Source organism: Thunnus thynnus, chromosome 8, assembly GCF_963924715.1.
Source record: "Thunnus thynnus chromosome 8, fThuThy2.1, whole genome shotgun sequence".
Lineage (NCBI taxonomy): Eukaryota > Metazoa > Chordata > Actinopteri > Scombriformes > Scombridae > Thunnus > Thunnus thynnus.
The window spans coordinates 25,752,725-25,776,774 of record NC_089524.1 but is presented as its reverse complement, the minus strand read 5'-3'; the positions used below and the strand labels follow the sequence as shown (position 1 = coordinate 25,776,774).

Genomic DNA, 24,050 nt, shown 5'->3' with positions numbered 1-24,050 from the left:
CACACACAAAGGCTAACAGCTGCACAGCTATAACCCTTAACCACTCTTTTCATGCCGCTGGCTGCCAGCTCCACTGTAGAAACACCCTCCCACACGTCGTCAGCCAAATCCCATTGTGGGAGAGTCGTGATTTTGTCAGAGTTTTGATGACAGTTGACTGCGTGCGTTGACAGCAATCGGAAGTTATTATAACTTGTAATCATATTCTGTGTCACATCATGAAAGACGGACAGGACTCAAAGAACGTTCTATTTGAATGTTTGATGATGTTATGAAAACAATACTGCTAATAAAAAAGAAAAAAAACTTCATCTGTTGGCCAGAGCGGGAAATAAATCCCAAAACACACCAGACAGTGTTGCTACATTTACAAGAAGAAATGAATAACATCCAAATGATTGCTGATCACCTGCCAATGTGGCTGCTCGGGTAGACAAGCTTACCAATCACAGCTTCAATTTACAAACATTTGGCTAGCCTTAAATATTCATTCACAACCATGATAATATCCATACATATTGTTACAAAAATACAGCCGTGTTGCCTGAATACCAGCGTAGGATTTCACTATTTTGAGCTGTATCTTTATTCATGCTTTTGTTTCGTTATGTCAGAATAGAGCCACTGTAGCGGCTGAACTCCACGCTGCATCGACTGTGAATAAATACTGCAGACTAATTGTTTTTCTATGTTATACAACTGGACTAAATTAGACTACTGTAAAATAAGACTACTGTTTCTCAGCCAGCTTGTTAACAGAGCGATCTTTGTACTCTGTTTTGACTAGAAAATAGAGATCCTCTAGAGGGTGAAGCAAAAGCAAAGCATACGTTCATTAAGCATGCTGTAACAGCTTAAGTGTAATCATATTAATTACACTACATTTGACAAAATGCAGTGTTGCTGAAATCCTACATTGTGAATTCAGAATGATTTGCTTGCACAGTAAAAGTAGAAAATGCAATTCAATGGGCCTCATGCAAAAACATTTTCATATTTTTATCCAAAAACTTGTCTCTGTGAGGTTTGCTTGTATGAGTGTTCCAAGTCAGATTCAACAAACTCTTTTAACTACCAGAAGTTTTCATAAATCACTCGTTCCATGCCCCTAAAACTGCCATATACGGCTCCATGTTCCGCTCCATTGGTGGGCAAGTTTCATTCACAAAAAAGTTCCTTAAGGGTAAAAACACAGCGCAACATCAAGTCCTGTTTTCAGAAATCAGAAGACAAACACATAACAAATTTAGGAGTGACAGTAGGGGACCCAAGACAATTAGAAAATATGAATCCAGCTAACGTCATCAGAGCAACTCTGCACTGTGACAGAACTAAAGAGGGAATACTTTGATGTGAAGTTAGATGCTAAAAAAAACATCTTTCAAAAGAAAAGCACTCCGTGATGGGAGGCGGTATAGTAAACAGAATGTTCATTTTGCATTAAGTTAATCTTACTTATATATTAAACTTTTTGTTAATTTCAGTATCATATTTAAACTCAAAGTGATTATAAACAAACAAGTGTTTCTCCCCAGTGAAGAAAGGCAGGGATGTATCTATTCATGACACGTACAACAGGTCTGGACCACTCACTCAATAGAAAATACTGGGTACAAGAAAATTGATCAATGCCACAAATGCTCTTAAATCACTCGTACGTGCATTTTAAGAACATATGTACTCGTACAGGTGCTTCTTGCATGAGGCCCAATGATTCCCCCTACGGTAAGAAGTGCATGGTTCATCATACTTCATTAACAAGGTGGGCACTGAGATTTAAAAGTTCTAAGTAGGGACAAAAATGTCTGCAGCTGTTGGGCTCTTCAAAAATGTCAAATTGGCTTGTTGCTCTAATTTGACATTCACATAAAAGTGTTTGCATTGGCAGACTGTCAACTCCATGTTTTACTGATACTGAAGAATATGGTTGTTTTGAATATCATATATTTCCTTTTGACAGTTATACTAATTAACAAACATCCACTCTAGACATCCTACTGGAGTCTACTCATCTCCTTGCAGTAACTTCAAGGTTGCAATTGGCAGATGTCTTGTGAGAGTCTAAATATTGTAGGTGGTCCGCCCTCTAGGGGTCCCCAGATATGTTGGATTAAGAAAATATGACAGAAGAGAAAACATATTTCTGCTGTATAGACTGTTTAACTTTCTGAAATCTTTAATTTTCTTGTAAAATACTGCAGTCTAAAAACTGTTCAAATTAAATAATCTGAGAGGGAAACACTATTCTTTGGCTGAATCTATATCTCATATCAATGAGTTGTGTGCTCAGAGCTCAGAGAAATATGCAACCTCTTGATGATGGGCCTCACAACCCAAAACGATTTGGAGCCAGTAGTGTAAATCAACTCCAACATCAGGTTCGTTATGATTTGCAGGTACACAAGCAGAAGAGCAGGGTGAGGGAGGCGGGAGGCGGGGGTGAAGCGAGACAATCAGAGAGGGATAGAGAGGTAGTGAGATCTAATCTTTCTGGATTTACTGTGGATTAACAAAGACTATTATACTTCAAGAATTGAGCTCAACCAATGATACTGACTAATTCATTGTCAGAGGAAGCAGAGAGTCGCAGTTATTCAGCTCAGGTCATGTAAATGCTAGAGGTCAAAGGTTATCTCTACCTTGTCATGGTAATTCAATAAAAACCTTCTGGTAAAGAAGAAAAGTGCTCTCAGAAGAACGACCCCTGAGCTCATCAATGCAACATAACTGTATGTACAAAAAAACCCCACACACACGTGCACACAGTCCCACAGATACAGAGCCAGGCACACATCATCTGTGATTAATGTGTGACACACAGCAGTCCTTTTCATTACATTCTTCTCCACAGAACTGTGAAACAAAGGCCTGAGATTAAACAGCTCTCCTTCACATTGACTCATTAGTCTCTCTCACTCTCTCTCTCTCTCTTTGTGATCAGTCTCTCCTCTGTGTCTCACTCATCCAGGGCAAGGTCATTTAGGAGTCAGAGCAGTGGGAGAAGAAGGAGGAGGAGGAGGAAGGAGAGGAAAGATATTAGTGGAGTCAGGGAACTATCCTGCAGGGATTATCACAACAGCGAAGCTGCCATTTACACTCTAATGATGATCGGCTATTCAGTGGATCTATTTTCATTCAAATACAGCTACTGAAAAGAGACAGTGACTAGGGGACTGGACAGAAGCAGAGACGTGTATGTACAGTGTGTACACAGGGGTTTCAGGTCATACACACACATGAAGCTCAATAACAGGAACATTATCAAACTTTCCTATTCCCAGAGCACGCTCATTGCTTGTGTGTGGTATATGATTGCATTTGACTTTCATCATGCTGCTGAGTGTGTGTGTATATGTCTGCGTGTGTGTGTGCGCATGTGAGTACATGTGTGTCTGTCGGAAAGAATGACCCAGATCAGAACAGAGATGAGTACTAGCTGAGCAAAGTATATGTAATTTTACCCATTTTAAAAAAAGAGATGCAGACAGAGACAAGGTGTGTGTGTGTGTGTGTGTGTGTGTGTGTGTGTGTGTGTGTGTGTGTGTGTGTGTGTGTGCGTGTGTGTGAGTGAGAGAGGAAGAAAGCAGAGAGGAGAAGCTAAAAACCCTCAAGTCTGAATGCTGAAGGCAAACCATTCATCTTTCCTCTCATATGCTCTTCTGGGCTTCAATCCCAGTCCTAGTGTGTGTGCATGTGTGTGTGTGTGTGTGTGTGTGTGTGTGTGTGTGTGTGCATCTCCCCAAATATGGAGAGCCGTCTGAATGATGAACATGATCTCCATTGCAGCAGAACAATACTGTTTCTAAATAGGACATGAGAGGCATTCAGCCTTCCCTCACACACTGTGTATGAGGAACCAACGCTTGTTTGCAGGGGCTGGGGCGCACCATGTGCAATGATGCATCTGCCGCAGATGATAGTGAGTGTGTGTCTGTGTGTAGTTGTGTGTGTGTGTGTGTGTGTGCATCCATTAAGTGTTGTTCCCAACGGTGTCCAGAGTTTTTGCTACATCAATCAGATGCTTATTCAGAGAATGCTAGGCGTCTCTCTCACAGTCGGGCAGGTGGCACCAAGCAGCTGGGTGATGGCTGCCAGTCTGGCCCCTGGCATCACCTCTGCTCCGAGATCACCCAGGCCTGCTCTCATACACCTGCTAGCTACCTGCCTCTGGAGCTTTTCACACCTGGATCTGTTTGCTTCTCACCAACCACAACATCCCTGCACCTGTTTGGTAGCAACCTATTGTACCGTGATACCCCTGCACCTGTTAATTAGCTACGAACAACAGCAGCCCTGCGATCTGTCGTCTAACCCAAATCCATCTTCGACAGCAAATCAACACACAATTAATAAAGACAAAAAAACAACAACAAAAAAACAACAAAGGTGTGTTTATGTATACCAGTGTATGTGTGTACCAATTGTCTTTTTACCAGTGCTGAGGGTTAGAAAGTGATGAGTGATTTGAATTTCAATACTTCATTCCAGTAATGCAGTAAGAGTGTACCCAAGGAGGACAAAGTGGTGATTGGAGCAGACTTCAACGGGCATGTTGGTGAAGACAACAGAGGTGATGAGGAGGTGATGGGTGGGTATGGTGTCAAGGAGAGGAACGTGGAAGGACAGATGGTGGTGGGTTTTGCGAAAAGGATGGAAATGACTGTGCTGAATATGTATTTCAAGAAGAAGGGGGAGCACAGGGTGACGTATGAGAGTGCAGGAAGGTACACGCAGGTGGACTATGTCTTATGAAGGAGGTGCAATCTGAAAGAGATTGGAGACTGCAAGGTGGTGGAGAACGTAGCTGGGCAGCATCGGATGGTGGATTGTAGGATGACTTTGGAGATCAAGGAGAGGAAGAGAGTGAAGGCAGAGCCAAGGATCAAATGGTGGATGTTAAAGAAGTTGTGTGGAGTTCAGAGAGGAGTTAAGACAGGTGCTGGGTAGTAGTGAAGAGTTGCCGGATGGCTGGGTAACTACTGCAGAAGTGGTGAGGGACACAGCTAGGAGGGTAGTTGGTGTGTCATCTGGACAGAGGAAGGAAGACAGGGAGACTTGGTCGTAGAATGAGGAAGTAAAGGAAAGTTTCTAAGAGTAGTGCAGGATATTAAGTGGGCAGTGTGGCAGCGGTGGGGTGTGCGGTTGGAGTGACGAAAGGGTTCAAGGTGGTGATGAGATTAAATCAAGCATCAGCTCTGAGCCCTTTCTTGTTTGTAATAGCGATGAACAGGTTGACGGACAAGATCAGGCAGGAGTCTAAGTGGACTATGATGTTCACGGATGACATTGTGATCTGTAGTGAGAGTAGGGAGCAGGTTGAGGAGAGCCTGAAGAGGTGGAGGTATGCACTGGAGAGAGGATGAATTAAAGTCAGTAGGAGCAAGATGGAACACGTGCTTGCGTGGGAAGGAGGACAGCGGAATGATGTGGATGCAAGGAGAAGAGGTGGTGAAGGTGGATGAGTTTAAATACTTGGGGTCAACTGTTCAAAGTAACAAGGAGTGTGGAAGAGAGGTGAAGAAGTGAGTGCAGGCAGGGTGGAGTGGGTGAAGAAGAGTGTTAGGAGTGATCTTCGACAGAACGGTACCAGTAAGAGTGAAAGGGAAGGTTTACAAGCGGGTAGTGAGACCAGCTATGTTGTATGGTTTGGAGGTGGTGGCACTGGCTAAAAGACAGGAGGCGGAGCTGGGGATGGTGAGTTAAAGATGCTAGGATTTTCGTTGGGAGTGACGAGAATGGAGACAAATCGAGAGGTGAGATTGAGATGGTTTGGACATGTGTGAAGGAGGGATGCTTGTTATATTGGTAGAAAGATGCTGAAGATGGAGCTGCCAGGTAAGAGGAAAAGAGGAAGGCCAAAGAGGAGGTTTATGGATATGTGAGGGAGGACATGCAAGTGTTTGACGTGACTGAGGAAGATGCAGAGGACAGGAAGAGATGAAAACGGATGATCGGCTGTGGCAACCCCTAACAGGAGCAGCCGAAAGAAGAATTCCAATAAGGCAGCAATCAAACATTTGAGATACTGACCTGCTGAATATATTGTATTACTACATTACAGCTACAATCTCAGCAGAATTACTCTACAATGTCTTGAATTTAAACCGGTATTATTATTTTAAGGGCAAGTTATCATACATTGACTGATGGCTCCTCCTGTTAGGAGAAAGTACAATATGGCAGAGGAGGCTGGATGCTTTGATATGTGGAGATACTCATTATTTTAATGAATTTATGGTATGTAAAAGGTAAAAATATCACTGTAAAATGCGTTAAAAGCAAAAAATACACATTTGTTTCCAGGCCAGAATCACATGTTTATAGCAGTGAACTTGAAAAGCTTCTATTCTTGGTTTTGGCTGGGTGTGTAGTAAATATCACAGAAAGTCTGCCTCCCATGTCTGCAGTATAATCAATGTTTTTCATGCAATTTCTAAACAAGATACCAGAAACATGCAAGATTATTCATTAGTAACACAGAAGTAATGAGTAAATTAGTTTTCCTTTCCTGTTTTGAGTAAGTAGATTAGGCTCACTACAACTTCGAATGTGTTACTAATTACTGATTACTCTAACTGTAGACCAGGTGTGATACTGTACCTACCTTTTCTCTTGGAGTCCCGTCTGACACTGCTGGGCCTGACCGCTGGCTGTAGCTCTGTCTCTGTTGACATCCTCAGGCTCCAACTGGGCTAGACTCCGCTCCGCTTGGCTCCGCTGGGATCTGCTGGGCTCCGAGGGTCCAGTTCACAGCGTCAGTGCCGACTGTGCGTGTGTGGGCGCCGGGTGTGTGCGTGGAGGCGCCAGGTGTGTGTGTGGGCACACAGGCTCATGGGAGAGGGATGGGCTTTAGCCCTGACACAATATCCCACACACACCCACAGAGAGCTGTTGAGAAAGAGAGGAAGAAAAAGGTTTGCTTCTGTTAGGTTGTGTTTACTCTTGGCAGGCATACCGAGCAAGAGTTCTCAGCAGGCATGAGAATGAGCTTGTTTCTGATCGGGGCCTTGAGTAGATGTTGCCCATGGTAACAGACTGGAGAGACCTGCTCTGCACTTCCTGCTTCTTTTCGATAATGTGTCTCAGCAAGGACACTGCTTGAAGAACAATCCCACCTCTCCATACCACTTCCTTCTTCAATGATGATCATTCAAATCGAAAATGTTCATTTTACAAAACTACACAAAATATAATTTGGTTTACTATAGGTTAGGTCTTATTTTCATATCTTATTTTAGTTTTGGCTGTAATTTATATCTGTTATTGTACTCACCAAAATAACTGCTAAGATCTGAGAACATGGTGACATCTCTACAATGACGTCTGAAGGTGCAAGAAATATGAGCAAGGAGAAAGGTTGTAAACAAGCCAAATACTATAACCAGATTATCTAAACTGCTTTTTTGGAGGTAAAATAAATGTGAGAGCACCTGAAATAATGAGAAAATCCCTCATTGCACAGAAAAACTGAGCACATAACTACAGTAAGAGCTATAGTTTAGTTAAACGAGGAAGTCAAGTTCTAAACTGCGATGGATCCTAACAATGTATAGTTTCAGGGATAATTTTACAATTTTCCTCTTTTTCTTCTCCAAATAAGTTTGGGGTTTGTCTGATCATCTGACTGCTCATTTTCATTACCTCGTCTGACTTTTCCCAACAATGTCGGTGCACTCCCAGATCTTAGCAATTAACTTGGTGGCTTTAATATTACTATTATAACCAACAGGTTATAATAAACAAAACTAATAACACCCAGGTTGCATGAAATTGTGATTACACTTCAACTCTACTACCACATTCATTGCCCTTCCTGGGTCTTGTCCAGTGGCTGATAGGCCCCTCTGGCCCAAGCATTCTGTCCCTTCTTTGCCCATCTGCCGCTATTCTAATCTGAAGTGCTGACTGGCAGCGACAACTATAAGCTTAGCAGCCAAAAACACTCAGATTCGCACTCTAACCTTGTCTAGTGAATGCATGGAAACACACACATTTACATGCACGCACACACGCAGACAAGCTCCTTTCTTACGCTGAGAAGCTGAAGTACAAAGACGGCAGGAGACAGCTGCAAGTTGACATACTGCATAATGAATCTGACTACCTTCTGGGCTCCTCTTCACCTCTCCTCAGACTATCAGTCTTGACCTCTGTTTCCTTGTCCGTCTCCATCTAACACTAGCTGAGTGCAGACTTGAACAAAACGAAAAGACTGGTGCTTCTTGGGGAAGAGGGAAATCTCTCTTATTCTCTTCCTCCCCCTCTCCACGGTGTTTCTGTGTGAATAGGAGGCCCCTGTAAGCCTCGGGCGAGAACAGATGAATTGAGAGGCTTTTAATTTGCTGCAGACAGAACAGAACAGAGTCCATTTAATTCTGCCAGCAGAGGCCATGTCGGCAAAATGCTGATAATATTCTTTATCTGGTCCAAACACACTGGAAAAGTGTGAGTCACTCCAATTACAGGCATTATCAGCAGCACTGTTCCACCAAATGGATGGAGAGAGAGTATGAAGAAAGAGGGGTTAGAGGGAAGAGAAATGAACAGAGTGGAAAGAAAGTGAGGGGTGAGGGAACATAGAGTGGGTGAGTACGATAATGAGCGAGGGGTAAAAGGGGAGAGAAAAAAACCCAAGGAAGTAAAAACAGAACAGAGAGGATGGAGTTTGAACGTCTTCGGCTCTAACCCCGAACATGTCCCCCTCTGTCCCCCTCTTCTCTTGCCTTTTTGTTCCCCGAATTCGCTCTTCTCCTCTCTAGCTGTGAAGTCTTTCAGGCAGCATCTGGAGCTTGTGTTTAAGAAAGGCGGTCTGTTAATCCTCGAGTTGGACTAGAAAGGAGGCAGTCTAGAAACCCCCTTACTGCCTCAACCCAGAAAATAACAGCTTTCATTCTACAACTACAAAAAACAAGATTCAAAGACACACTTCTGAGTGTATAACCAAAAATATATCAAGAAAAAAACTGTGAAATGAGTTCAAAGTTTAGGTTCTGTCTGCTGAATTGCTCCTACGAGAACATCACTCACTTAGTTGAAGAACCTATCCAACCATCGCAAACAAAACCTCTAGTCCACCCGTGAAAATGAGCAAGAAACAAGACTCTGAGCCTGAAAATGAAAAATCTGCAGCAGCACCAATCTACAGACGTCTCCAAGGCTCCAGACATATGGTTGTTCTCTCCAGAGACTCTGAGAAGAGTTCTACATCTAAGCTACACTCCCTAGAGGGGAGAACAAGCTAATTTCTCAAAAAAAAAAAAAAAAAAGTCCATGTCTAGCTTCAGCTGTACAAATTCCCTGCTTCACACACACACACACACACACACACGCAGATAATAGGAAAGAGCAGCACCATCAAAAGCCATCGTGAACACTGTAGTGGCGGGTTGACCTGGAATCAGCGTGCGAGCTAAAAGTAGCAGCAGAGTAGGATGTGAACATGGCTTAGTGTGTCTGGATTTAGACAGCAATCTGAAGCCATACCAGAGGAGACATGGAGCGGAGGAAAGGAGGAGAACGAACGAGCTGTAAATTGGACGTCCGTAAATGGGGCACTGCCAACAGGCGCGAGTGGGTGATGTGAGGATCTGCCTGTGTGTGTGTGTGTGTGTGAGCACTTCTCTATGTACGGGTGTGTGTGTGTGACTCGATAAAAAGGATGCTGCCAACAGGAGCTTAATGCCCAGAAATCATCTGCAGCTACAGTAAAGTCTGCCAGGCGAATGGAAAGAAAAAAGAAAGAAAGAGAGAAAGGGGGAAAGGAGGAGGAGGAGGAGGAGGAGGAGGAGAGGGGGGTGCTGTCTCTCTATCCCCTCCTCTCTCTCCAACCTCCCACTCTCTCAGGGTAATTGTGTTCTGTCCATCAGGCTCAGAGTTAGATTAGCAGCTCCACTCATTCAGTTCTCCTGCCATCTGAATAATGACTAATCATAAACACCACCTCTCCACTAGATTTCTCACTACCTGTGTTCTGTCCATCTTCTTCCTCCTCCCCCCTCCCCCTTTAATAACAGCACTATATTATGATGACGCCTGCACCGAGTCCTTATCAGCAACATATTCCTCCTATGAACTGTACTTGTTGTTGACTAACCATGACTGCAGGTAGTAAAGGTTATCCTGTTTTACATTCTGTCATAGTTCAGATGTCTGAATAGTAAATGAATAATCTTTCTTTTAACTGCATGCTGAACATGAACAATCAGACACAATCAAACGCTCCGAGTTTTAGAGACCCGGATTTTTAAATGCACCTTGAAATGTCAACACAAGCAAATCAGAGACAGATAAATGTCAATAAATGCCCACTCTATCTGGAGGAACAAAAGTTTACCTCAACAGCAAAAACTGAGAATAAAATGTGTGAAAAAAAGAGAAAATATTGAAACCTACCAGTTTATGATCTGTAGGAGGAAAATCTACCGTAGCCACTAAACTCTGGTAGTTTAACCAACTGAGCAAGAATCAAAGAGCAGTGAAGTAAAGGAGAGGAGGAAAGGGTGAAAGATTAAATAAAGGGGGTAAAGGACAAGATGAACCAATCGGTGAATGTGTTTGAGCATGGGAGTTATGTGTATTCATGAGAGAGAGAAAGACAAGGAGAAAAAAAGACCTGAGAATATGAGTTTTGGGTTAAAGTTCAGTGTCACAGTCACATAACAGCTGTATATCACTGCACTTTGTCCAATACTCTTGTTAAGAGATAGACCAACATATGATTGATAGAGCTGATGACATGCAGCTGCAAAACAGACTGTTCAGGTGTGTGTGTGTGTGTGTGTGTGATATGAGCACTGATTGGCATGAAAAATTTAAATAACTTCCTCAATCAAACAACAGGCACGTGGATGATCAGTAATCTATTAATCATAAAAGCTCATAAAATATAATGATAACACCTTGACCTAGATGAAAGCTTCATTTAAACTACTGACGTAGGCTGTTTTCCAAACACCAGAGTAAAGAGGGTATTTGAGTCATAAATTAAATAATTCTGTCACTTAAAACCATCACTCCTGCTCTCTCGCTCTGCCTGTCATTCTTCATCAAAGAGCCAAATAAAATTCAAAAGAACAAACATCATAATTCTCCTCAACTAACATGCTTTTCTGGAGGACAATTACATGAGACAGGGAACTAAAAACAATTTTCAACCCATTACGTCTGCAAAAAGGGCTGTAGCCAAACGCCAAGCTGAGGTCTTACTGGTTTTATTAAAGAATACGGGCATATACTGGACAGTATTGATCAGACGTGACCTGTACAGGTAGCCTGTTAGCTGTAACTCCTTGTTGATAAATATTTGGTTTTGTAGGGGATAATATTAAAAGGGAAGAATGGTAAAAGAAACTGATGTTTACTGCACTTGGGGTGAACTTGCCAACTTGTCTGTATATATATTCTTGATTGATCAAATTCTTAACAGTGATAAACAATCAATTAATCATGAACAACCCTGGGGCTAACAAGTCTTGCAGAAGATTTGACATGGTTTTACCATGTTTTAACTCAGTAGCATTAACTTGTAACTATGACCTAGAATAAAGAAACGGAACAAACTCCAAACCACACAAACTTTTACATCACACTGAGGTTTTTAATACTGTACTATAGACAAATCCGGGTTGTTGGCAGAAGTCAGAAGTCTCACACTGGTGCCTCACTTGTAAACCCACATACAGTATAACACTGTAATGTATGAAAAAGGATCTCACCTTCTGGATGCTTTGCTAAGAAATCTGTCCAGGACATCCCATAAACACAGTTATATGTTGAAAATATAGTCATCATATGAAATTAAAATAAAAAAGGTTATAATTTTATATTATCTTATACATATATTCAAACTTTTCAAAGATCTTTTCTGGGCTGTGCCTTTATCAGCTGTGCCAGCAGTAAACTAACTTTGTAAAAAATAAAATATATTTTAAGTGTGTAAATCTTCATTAAATCCTCATAGTTCAATCACATTCTGAGCTTCATGTTGACCAGACACTGCTAAAGATCAAGCAATCTGCCTACAGATGGTGAGATGCCACCCCACATATCTTGTGCTCACATGGTGCTGAGTTTTCTGGCCGAGTGTGTTTCTCTGTATAAAATGGCACATTTCTTCTGATTGCAAAGCAAGAAATCATGGAGTTTGATGATTTAAATCAAAAGCTAGCGAGTAATTTCTGCTGGGTTTAAGTCCACACAGCATTTTCACATTCAGACTGTGGAGGTCACACAGGAGCAGTGCATTAATCTAATATTTTCCCAAAGCCTGAGTCATAACCAATTTCTGACTGGTGCTTTTAGACTTCCACATTCACACAGACTACCTTCATCACTGTACGACAGACCCAAAACATCCCAACAGTGCTTTCACTATTAGTGTAATTGTATTGTATAACACAGTAACAGCAACGGTGCAAGAGTGCAACACGTGTTTGTATACACGTTCCAAAAGTATATAAGCAAGACTTTAAAATGTAAAAAATCTCTCTAGCCACCTGTACAACCATGTGTTGCATTTGCATGGTCTGGTTGAGGGTGGAGACTCTTAGGGTTTGGCTACCACACAGGGACACAACATCATGAGTCAGTGCAGTTATCACCTGCTGAGAGGCCACTGTCGAAATACATATGATCACAGCTCAATACACCACAGTACAGCTAAAGCCAGGCCGGTGGTAAAAAGGGCATTTTGACACTTATCTAAATAGCCATTACATCCCCATATTGCTTTAGCAGTGCTGCATTTCTGACAATCCCTCTTGAGGTTGAAGCAAGAAAAATAAAAACTATGGTTACATCTGTGCCACATACAAACAACAGCTCAAAAATGTTACTGCAGCTGTCTAGTGGATAAAGCAGCAGCTATTGCAGCAGGCCTGGAGGCCTATAAGAACAGCAGTGCAGCTAGTTCAGCAGGCAGTCAGCCAGGCCACCAGCCAGCACAACAGCACACTGCAGGAGGGAAACATGGAAACACAGGGCTCTGAGCTGCTCTACAGTAGGTACTCCACATGGCTCCCTGCCTGCATGAATGACTAGAAGGAACATTCAGCAGAGGCCTCATCAGGAAAAGGTAAACATACATACACACACACACATACACTCTTTCCTACCCACAATCTCCTGCCAAAAATAGGATACCTCACAAGATGACAGTTTCACACGCACGTGCAGATCGCAAATTGACAAAAAAAAAAATAAAAAATGCACACACACATACAAACACACACGCCTCATATCATCTTCACCTAACCTATTTACAGACACGGGGCTGTAGATATCAAAGCGCTGCACTCTCTTTGGGGAATTCCTTCCTTTCTCATGTTTTAAGGGGAAATAGATGAAAATGAAACTCATTCTCCCTGAACCTCCCTGGTGTGTGTGTGTGTGTGTGTGTGTGTGTGTGTGTGTGTGTGTCCTCTGCCTTGTTAATGTGCTAAAATGTAAATTAGTTCTCCTGCTCAACAATGTGTGTAAGGCTGTCTTTTTTATGCAGAGAGGAAGCAGTGGCTTTGCTGACAGAGTGTGGATATGCCTTTATTAACAAACCCGTTCTCTGATTCCACCTACCTGTCTGTCACTCATCTCCTCCTCGCTGCCTCCATCAACCCCACTCTACTACTCTACTACAACAATCTGCATCATTCTCATCTACTCTACAAACACATATAAAATACATTTGTTGAACTCTACATTAAGGGTGCAACTGATCATTTAGCAAGTCATGCTTTTATTCAGTTATGGAGGAGGCAAATGTCAGCAATGTGGTATTGGTTTTTCATGATCAACCAAGTGCACCACACCAGACCGTCTGACCATCATTCCCCTGATCCTTCAGATACAAATATAGACAATCTTTACTTATTTTCCTGGAATCTTTACTTATTTAATTTTGTGCATCGGCAGTGGGTGAATGAAACAGTAGATGACGGCAGATACAATTTAGAGGATATAAGGTTTTGCAAGTGAAGTTGAAAAATTACCTACTGTATGCTCACATCCACAGCTTCACATCAACGTATTTTACAGTTTGGCCTGTTGCAACCAGTGTGTCTCCAGCAGCTGTAAAGCCAGGGGTCGCTCTTCTCTCTGGAAAGCCACCGTCACTGAGCTACAGTTCACTGTGCTGCTGGCCTGTTAAAAATGTCCACTCAACATGATTTAGATCCCCCACAGCCTCTCTGGACCCCCATCAGCAGAGCCGAAAGTGAGTTATGGATTTGCTACATCTGTGGAGTGCAAGAGAAGAGAGGAGGATTCTGGTGCATAAAAATAGAGCCAGAGCCTGCCGGAGCAGAAGACTGGGACTTAATGAGGGATGTAATCATCAATTATTCAAAACACTTAATCATGGTGTTGCATGATGCTGTTGCACAAACACACACGTGCACTTTGGCTAGACAATATATCGATATTATATTGATATCGTCTTAGATTTTGGATATTGTAATATCATGATATGGCATAAGTGTTGTCTTTTCCTGGTTTTAAAGGCTGCATTACAGTAAAGTGAACTTACCAGACTGTTCTAGCTTTTCTATTATTTGCCTTTACCCACTTAGTCATTATATCCACATTACTGATGTTTATTTATCAAAAATCTCATTGTGTAAATATTTTGTGAAAGCACCAATAGTCATTGCTACAATATTGTCGTAATATCGATATCAAGGTATTTGGTAAAAAATATCATGATATTTAATTTTGTCCATATCGCCCAGCCCCAACATACACATACACACAGACTTCAGCTTCTCAAATGGTGCCTCCAAAGGCATACACAGAGAGACAGACAGATGGATGAATAGAGATATAAAGAAAAGAAAACGACTGTTGCTTCACTGTGTGTGTCTGCATCATTTGATACGGACACAATGAACACACACAAAAACAAACAGGTGCAATGCAAGGGTAAACATTACATAATCCAGGTGCCAAAAACACACAGAGTTTTGCAAACACACATGGGCGTTGACATCCATCCATCTATCATCTACCCGTTTATCCTGTGCAGGGTCACAAGAGGTGACACACAGGGACAGAGGGGGGGTGGGAGGGCTATACCTTGGACAGGTCACCAGTTCGTCACAGGGATAACTGATAACCAAACACATTCACACATTGACACCTACTGGTAATTTGGAGTTTTCCAGTTCACCTACTAACTTCCATGTCTTTGGACTGTGAGGAAAACAACACAGACATGGGAACCACAATGCCTAGTAATCAGACTGAAGTGCCATTTTGTTTTACTTGGTATCATTTTCATTCCACATTGAAGCTGCTGTATTGGTTGATAATGAAGCTTATGTTTTTCACAACAAAGAAATATGCCAGTTTAACAGTTATTTCTGTACTTGACAGACATGACGGGACACGTCCACATTAAAAACAGTTTACATGAAATTTATTCCAAGGAGCTCCACACAGTGAGAAAAGTTGGGCAAGATAGATCACAGATCTGCAGATCTGTAATCAGTATCAGCAGATACCCTGATTGAAAGTATCTTTTCTCTACAATCAGGTCACTAACAAAAGAAACAACTCAAAAATACACACATGCAATGTATATTTCTGTCTCCATAAGCATGTGGTGCATGTTCGGAACAGCTAATGGCAATGTTTGAATTCTTCTCAGAGTAAAATAGCATCTCTGCTCTGTCTCTGCACATCCTTTCAAGTAGAAAAGGTAAAACAAGGATATAGAGAGGAGTGGATGGCAGCAGAGTGGATTAAGCAATGCCAAAAAGAATCTTAGGATGCTTTAGGCTAAACCTTCAACAATAACAGCCCCAAACTTCTTTGCTTACAAGCCGCTGGCGAGCCCTGGCTGAGCAGCTTGCTCTTAGCAATTTGTACCAAGACACATCTGGAGAAGCCAACAGGGGAAGCTTTATCGATGGCTTCCACGAGACACTCAAACTCTGTCAGTCTGTCTGCGCTGCGGGGGGAGGAACAGATTCTCCACCTCTGTCCTCTGAGCCAAGTAAAAGGAGCGCAGAGGGAATGACTAAGTTCAGTGTACCCCCTCCAACCCTTGGGAACAATCCTCCAGGGGGTACAAGTACATCTTCTCTCCAGCCCTCCCTGTGCAGCCTCCTGCCACTAGTGGCCATCAGTCAGTCACAGTTCCTGCCTCCTGCCCGTGTGTCTAATCGCCCACGCACACTGTCACAGTCGCCTGCACTTCCAGTTAAAACATAGACAGCCAAACAAAATCAATCTTTACTGAGTGTCTGTGTTTAATAAGGCCCTGTTGTTTCTTATGGACTCTGACAACATGATCAGCCCCCACACCACTTCACACTCACTCACACACACACACACACACACACACAAATGCACACAAGGGAGTAACAACCACACCAATACGTGGCACAGTAAGCAGGACTATTTAACACTATCTCACCTTGTTGTTGGACTGGTTGGCTGTGTATTTCTCTCATACATGCTGGCAGACACACACACACACATACACACCAAGCCCAGATAAAGCCTGCACTGCTCTGATGTCATCAACAAACTTAGAGTGAATCACCACGGGATTGTCAGACTCAGGACAAGATTTGCATAATTTCCATTTGTGAATTCCAAACTCTTTGAACTTTGCGCAAACATCTCCAGCCAAACACACACACACACACGCATACACAGGCACACACACACACACACCATGGCAATGTGCAAAAATCTCATGCTGCATATGGAGTCTGTGAAAGTTCCTGGAGGTGAAACTTTCTGCCAGCGCTTGAAATAGACCCTTTTAGCACCCTATGGTCTACTGGACTGCTGGTCTGTCTGAACTCTCACAGAGTGTAGAGGGGCTATTGGCAGTCACTTCCCTGTGGGGTTCTGAGTCAATACAAACCTCTTAAAACTCAGAAAAGGCTGTGTGTGTTTCTGAGTGTGTGTCTTTGTATGTGTGTGTGTGAGAAAAGGGGAGTAGGGGGGAGGTAGACTGGGATGTTAAAATTCAAGTCATTTTTCCATCTGAATGGCATCATTTTCTCCAGACATGCATTAGTTGTAAATACGCGTTGGTGCGGATATGCAGGTATACACACATGATATCAGTATGAAACATCCATGCTCGTGTATTTATGTGTGTGTGTGTGAATGTGTATGTATGTGGATGTGGTGCAGGTAATGATGGTGTGCTAAAGCAGAGTCCCACCCCGTTAGAGCCCAGCCTCTCAGTGCCATCCATCATAGTGCAGCCGCTAATGATACCAATACATACACCAGCACAGTGAGGCCGGGGGAGCTGGGGAGGGGTGAGGGGAAAACAAAAAGGGGGACGGGGAAAGAGGAAGAAGTAGAGCGAGAGGGAACCTGAGAGTAAGGTAGTTGTGGGAGAAGTAAAAGAGGAAGATAGGATTAAAAGAGACAAAGAACAAGAATTTGACTCGTATTACTGTACTGTACGTTATGTTCCTTGTCATGCCAATGAAGCTAATTTTAATTTGCATTCACGAGAAAGGGGGGAGGAGGAGGACGAGGACGAGGAGGGGGAAAGGGAGAGAGAGCTGGTAGAGAAAAGGCAACCAGCATGAAGAGGGAAGGAAATGTGCTGTCACAGGCTGAGGAGTGAAAGACTATCTGTGTGACTGGAATAGGCAATCTGATTCTCCCAGTCCTCCTCCTCCTCCTCCTCCTCTCTTTCTCAAACACACACAAAGACACAAACACACACAGAGAGTACACACAACACTGCCAAACACACAGAGAAGCTGAGACTGAGGCCGAGTGTGTGCACTCCGTATGAGTTCCACTGCATCTGTGTGGATTAATATTAAAGGCCAGTGGATGCTCCTTGTTTGACATGACCTCTTTGCCTCTCAGAAATAAGACACAAGTCTGAACCTCTGGAGATTATGTTTTATCTTCAGTGATGGCTTTATAGATAATCCTAAAATTCCTCTCAGTCTATTAGATAGATAGGATCAAATTTGGACAGAAAAATCAAAGGGAAGTATTCATACTTTAAGCATTTTTGACTAGAGACTGCAAGACTGCAACACCCTGACAACATACCGCCAGAGGTTAAGGTCTCACAGATGTGGTTGAACATAGCAGTAGGTTGGTCAACATTTATTAACGTCACATGAAATGTCACTTTCAATTAACAGAATTACTGAATGAGACATAAACTGTCTTCACAGAGAAATGAAATGGTAGAGTAGTGATTTTTAAAAAAATATATATAATCATGCAATGATCCCTTTGGTTTGTTGAAAGAAAAAAACAGTTCTTCAAAGCAGCATAATGGTTCTCTACAAAACAATGTGACCATGTTGCTCTAAAGAGCCTAAAAAATGGTTCCAGTGTCAAGCCAATGAAGGTCAGTTTGTTGGCACACAATCATACAAGTCTACTGTCAACCAATTACCCAAAGTAGGAACTAAAACAGCACAATCCAAGGCTAAGAGTTTACTTCTGCCAAATTCTTCTTTTAATGCAAAATCTGTATTTCCAGACTACCTTCATCTCATTCAGAATTCAGATCTGTTGAGAGAGTGACTGAGAGAAAAGGCTGGAGCACTTCTTTTTTTCTTCTCATCCTATTCCCAGGACACATCATCCTCTTCACTTCCTGGAGCAAGATGAAGGCTAGTGGGGCTGTGAAATTAGCCTATCAGATGCCTCCACCAGCTAAAAGGAGAACTCTGAATATGCTAATAGACAGGAGATTAAGATATGTAGCTGGGGGCACAGTCATATGCACGCACATTTATATGCGCTCATATGCGCACGCACACACACACACACACACACACACAGAAACCTTTTATTCTGTGAGTGGAGAGAACAAAATCATAATATAATAGTAGATCTAAAGAGCAGAGAGCTTTGGAGAATGTTACAGTGTCTTTGATGATGATAAAGGTAATGAAAATGATTATTTCTTGTGTGAGGTGAACAGGAAAGAGATTAAAAAGAAAAGAAAGAGGCATTAAGCAGAGATGCCGATGTGTGTGTGTGTGTGCGTGTGTATGATGATATACAGAGAGCCTAGAGAGACTCGCTAGATTACACAGAACTCTGTCTGCTCCAGGCAGATGACACAGGTGAGAAAATCCCTCCCCTTTCCCCTCGTATTGCCTCTTCCCTCCATCTTTCCCTTGGCCCGACTCCCCTGTTACTAGCGTTACACAAACAGGTGCAGCCCCCCGACCCCACACTACCAGCTCCCCCAATCTCACCTCCCTTCATCTACTTCAACAACCTACCCATGAAAAATATCATTTCTCCCTTCCCTTTGTCTCCCCTCCTCTGTGTTTCTCTCTCTCTATGATTGCTCATCTTTCTTCATTGCTCTGCCTGCCTCTCTCCCAGGGCTTGCCATCTGTACAGTAACAGGTGTGCTGTGTATGTGACTGATGTGTTTGTTACCTGTAGCGCTGCCTGCAGCCCCAGCCTGCATGGAGAGTAGCTTCCTCTACCTATCTGCCTCCTGACCTACTAGCTACCACTCTGCTGTCTTTTTCATCTCTCCCTCCTCTGTGTCTCCTTCAGATGGCGACAGGATGAGGAGAGGGGCACAAGATGACGGTGTAATGAGTTGGGGAGGTAGCAGCAAGCTGCTGTGTATTTGTAGGTGTGTTTGACTGAGCTTTTACCAGCCATGCTGTAGTGGTGTGTTCACCATGGTGGAGTTTGGGTAATTAGTCCCACCAGTCTACGTGTGCAAGTATGTGTGAGCGTATATCCGTGTGTGTGTGTGTGTGCCAGCTCATCTCATTAGTCTCACAGGTGAGTGATTAAACACTCTGCAACACCTGGAAGAGTTCCTCCTACCCTCCATCCCTCCCAGCTCTGCTGTTGTCTTAATTTACAGCTACACCCCTGAGAACTCCCCTGGCCCAGCCACAGGATGGCACACACACACTTTGCAACACACACACACATTCACACATGCCCCTTTCAGACACAGAGTCTGTAACATTGTTAGCTCCATCTATTTAAGTAATGCTGTTATGGTTTCAAACACAGGTCCCTGTTATGAAAAATTTCCATTAAAACAAGACTGTTTTGACTGGAGACTGCTCGCACAATATTTGGTATCTGGAATGTGAAAGAGAGTGGCACCTTCATTTGCTCACGTGTTGTCAGAGTTCTATCACATCAATGATGGATTTTAACTTATTTCACAGTTGAAGTCTAAATTAATAGCTGTTGAGACTTCACCAATTTCATTATTTCTTAGGAATGAATGTAGAATTCTGCTCAGCACCTAGGCGCCGTTAAAATTGTTACATTCTGACCCTGATTTAATTCAGATTTCATTCACAGCATTTCTTGATTTTCCATTATTTGTGTATAAGAAAAGATAATTAAATGACAAATTCATAACACTGTTCTAAAGAGGCTCTTTTAATGTCTCTCTGGCTATTTAACCTTGTGCCCAGGTCCCTCACCTTGTGTTGCACCTCTGATAATGTGACAGCATTCAATTGAGCCTTGAGCAGTGTTAGAAGTTTTACGGAAATGTCACTAAGCCCGAGCTAGTCAGATTACTGATGTGACTCAGGGGGCTTATTCAAACATGAGACAAACAAGAGAAATTGCCTGCACATTTGCGTAATGAAGTGCATGTCTGAAAGGGGCTTATAACACTTGCAACACATATTGATAGGGAAGAGCGAAAGAGTCTGAGAGGGCAGGAAAGGAGGGGGGATACTGATGAGGATCAGGGTACCCAGATTGCCAGTCTTACATCCAAACATCCAGCCAGAGCACCAGGTACCCAAGTATACAATGAAACATACAACATAGTCACAGTAGGAGGCAGTAAGTTGCACAGGAATCCATAGAGGAAGCCACAGCGCCACCCAGTCAGTCATTTAATAAACCATACAGGCAGCCACAGCAGCGGGCAGACAGTCATATGACCAGTTGTATGGGGCTGCTTTGATATTATTATTGCGTGCGTGTCCCTGAAGGCTGAGATGTGATGGATGTCAGCGATGTAGGTAATAAATTGCTGAGGTCAATCCACTCTGGTGAAGAGGTCCACTCTCAAGGAAGGCCACCTGCTAGACAATATAGGCTTCAAATATTCCCCTCAGCACAAATTTCCATTCATTCCTCAGTCCTCCAGTTTATCAGACTGGGGATCATTAAGTTGTTCTCTCAGGAGAGCTCTGGTCCAAGGCAGCGTGAGGGGATCACAGTAAGAACTCATTTGAGGGGCGATTTACAGCAGAGGCCAAGGTAAGAGTCTGTTTTCTCCGGGCGAGTGGAGGGTCTCCAGAGAGGGGGGGGGGGGGGGGGGGAGAAAGAGTAAAAGGTGAGACAGTGGACTCATCGCCAGCTCTAAAACCTATTAGACACCCACACGAACGCATGAGGGCACATGCACATGCCGGGTGGAGGTGTGCGAGCGAGAGCTGGGTGAGGTGAGCTGGGCAGATCACAGCAGCAGGTAGTATGACTAATAACATTGCAGAACTCACTGAGGCACACCAGGCAATCACAACCATTTCTCACCTCACTTCTCTCTGTCTCTCACTTCCTGCTGCTCCTTCTTTATCCCTCACTGTTCACTCCTGTTCCTGCTTCTTTCCCTTTTTGACATCTTTAAGTACTTTTTGACTGGATGGCTCCGTTTTAAAACACATGCTTCAAACTGTACCTTTTTCTTCTGTCCCTTTTAATATCATTTAAATATAAATAACCATTTTCTTACTTTTTACCAAAAGGACACAGGCTATTCAGAGTGGCTGCTGTAGCACTTTGCTACTTTATGACATGCAAGTTTAAAGCTTAAAACTGCTCCATGCCAAAGAAAATGGTCCCTCCATGGCTGGTCTGCCTACTTACAGTACATTCATAATGTCACACAGGAAAATACAGGCAAAGAAGAAGAACAGTCTTCCCACTCTATAAATACAATCTTTTCTATTGTACAGATGCTATTAGGCCACAGTAGACTCAAGTAATATGAATCTGCGAGATGTTCTGCGCTATTTTAAATCATACGTACACTCATAAACACATCAAATACAGTGGTCCAGTCATCCACATCATATTATTAACTTCAAAATAAGCCCCCGCCAAATATTTCTGTCAGCTCCAGCCATGGCATTATAGGCGTGTGTGATTGAAACCATCAAATCAGTTCACAGTCATTTAATCTTGCAGCTCTTAGATCCTGTCTGTTCCATTAATCCAGCTTTATGCACGCACGCACACACATGGAGTGAGCATTCCCCCCATGGCTGAATGGGTGGTCTTTTAACACCCTTGTTTCCAAAAATTACTTATCACACTCATCAGCCCTCAGACTAGTATAGATAGAGAGGAGTCGTTATCTGAAAGCATATCCAGCTAATTGAAGGCTGCCTATCTTAATGCTCAGATATAGAATATGAGGGAGGGTGTGTGTGTGTGTGTGTTTGTGCATGTGTGTGTGCGTGAGTGTGAGAGAGAGAAGGGTCATGGCCTAGGGGTAAGGGGGTAATAAAAAGCACTATTATACTGGAAAAAATAATTTACCCTTCAGTTATATGTCCTCTTCATCATTTGACTGTGTGTGTGTGTGTGTGTGTGTGTGCGTCAGATTGTGTGACTGCAGCAGCCCAGTAGAGGACGTCAGTCTGGTAGATGCTCAGTTGAACTCAATCAAGGAGCACAAATGACCTGAGAGCAGGTGATTGAATCCTCCACTCAGCCTTAAAGAAGACCCCTGACTGAGAGGCTGGCCACACACACACACACACACACACACACACACACACACACACTCAGACAGAGAAGATTTCTGTATCCTTAAATTTGCTAAAGGCACTTACAATCTATATTAATTGATAACACCAATCTGCTAGCTTTTGGCTTTAACCAAGACCACTGACCACATTAAAGCTACATTCAGCAATATAATTAATGCTGACAGTGAATATTATGACTGTTAGGTGAAACAGTCCTACCAATTCCACTGAGAGTCAACACCAAAGCCTGCAGCTCTTAAAAGATTTCAGATGTTATGAGAGATAGTGTCATAGAGGGGAGATACATTCCCTCCCAGTGGCTGCAACAAGGACTACAACCCGTCATGGTGTCCATTAAAAGACTTAAAAACCCATAGTAAGCAGGGTAGTCCGGACAATGGTTGCTGCCCAGCCAAACCATATAAGCTGATTGTCCTAGTGAGGGAGAATAGAGTGAAGGAAAACAGTCTATGTGAAGGAGAGAAAGGACTGAGGTTGTACAGAGAAGACAGGGCTTTCATTATGTAACAAATGAGACAATGAACTAGAATTTTGATTAAAATACATGTTTTGGTTTTGTTTATCTTCTGTCTGCGAGGATTAAGTTGAGCTGTTATGAGAAGATCTGAGTTTAAGTTGGAAAACAACTTCCTTTCCTGCATCCACACCTCAAAAGCTCTAAGAGAAAAGCTCCCGACCTCTCAAGACATCACAGGTTACTAATTTGATTTGCCGGTTTGACACAAAACAATGCCAGTTTATGTAACACCATGAGCAGTCGCTTCTAGCACAGTACAGAACATGTAGCTTACACAAACCAGTTGCTCACCACCTGAACATTGTGAAATAATAGAGAGCCAAGGGAAAGAAGTGGCTAGAGGAAGAAAAAAAAAAGCATGCCAGAGATATCTCCTTCTGAGTAGTTGTAAATAATGGACTTTCACTGAGCAGGTGGAGAGATGACGGAGTCTAATGGGATGTCCATGTTGCCCCGTTTCTTCTGGATTAGCTTGCAATTGTTTGCTAACAGCTTAACAGCCATAGGCTTAGCCATGAGAACATGATAAGCTGATACAGTATCAAAGCTCTATGCTATGAGGTGGGTTTTGGGTGTCTTTATGCCTCCTAGTCGTCAGAAATTGCTTAATGCAGGTTTAAGCTACTTTAGGCTTTTATAAAATGAATGGTACAGCTGTATTTTATTTCCTGTAAATGCTTGTCTAATAAATACATGCTTACTAGTTCTAATGCTCCATTTTTACAGCTCAATCTAAAGCACAAAGCCACAATATCTAGCTCTGGGCTGATTCGAGCTGCAAATTCCCAGCAGTTAAGCGAGGA

General features: G+C 42.8%; 1 protein-coding gene across 8 annotated transcripts in view; it reads right to left on the bottom strand.

Moving 5' to 3' along the window:
- The window catches only part of dab1a (DAB adaptor protein 1a), a 239,738-nt gene that overhangs the window by 42,658 nt on the left and 173,030 nt on the right, over positions 1 to 24,050 (bottom strand). For 7 of the 8 annotated variants that reach the window (XM_067597497.1, XM_067597494.1, XM_067597493.1 and 4 more), the window contains one exon: positions 6,605 to 6,888. In XM_067597497.1, the coding sequence (XP_067453598.1) occupies positions 6,605 to 6,674 (70 nt within the window). In that variant the 5' untranslated portion in view covers positions 6,675 to 6,888. Of the gene's footprint in view, positions 1 to 6,604; positions 6,889 to 10,392; positions 10,549 to 24,050 lie in introns of those variants that run through there. The other variant, XM_067597489.1, reaches the window with a different exon arrangement.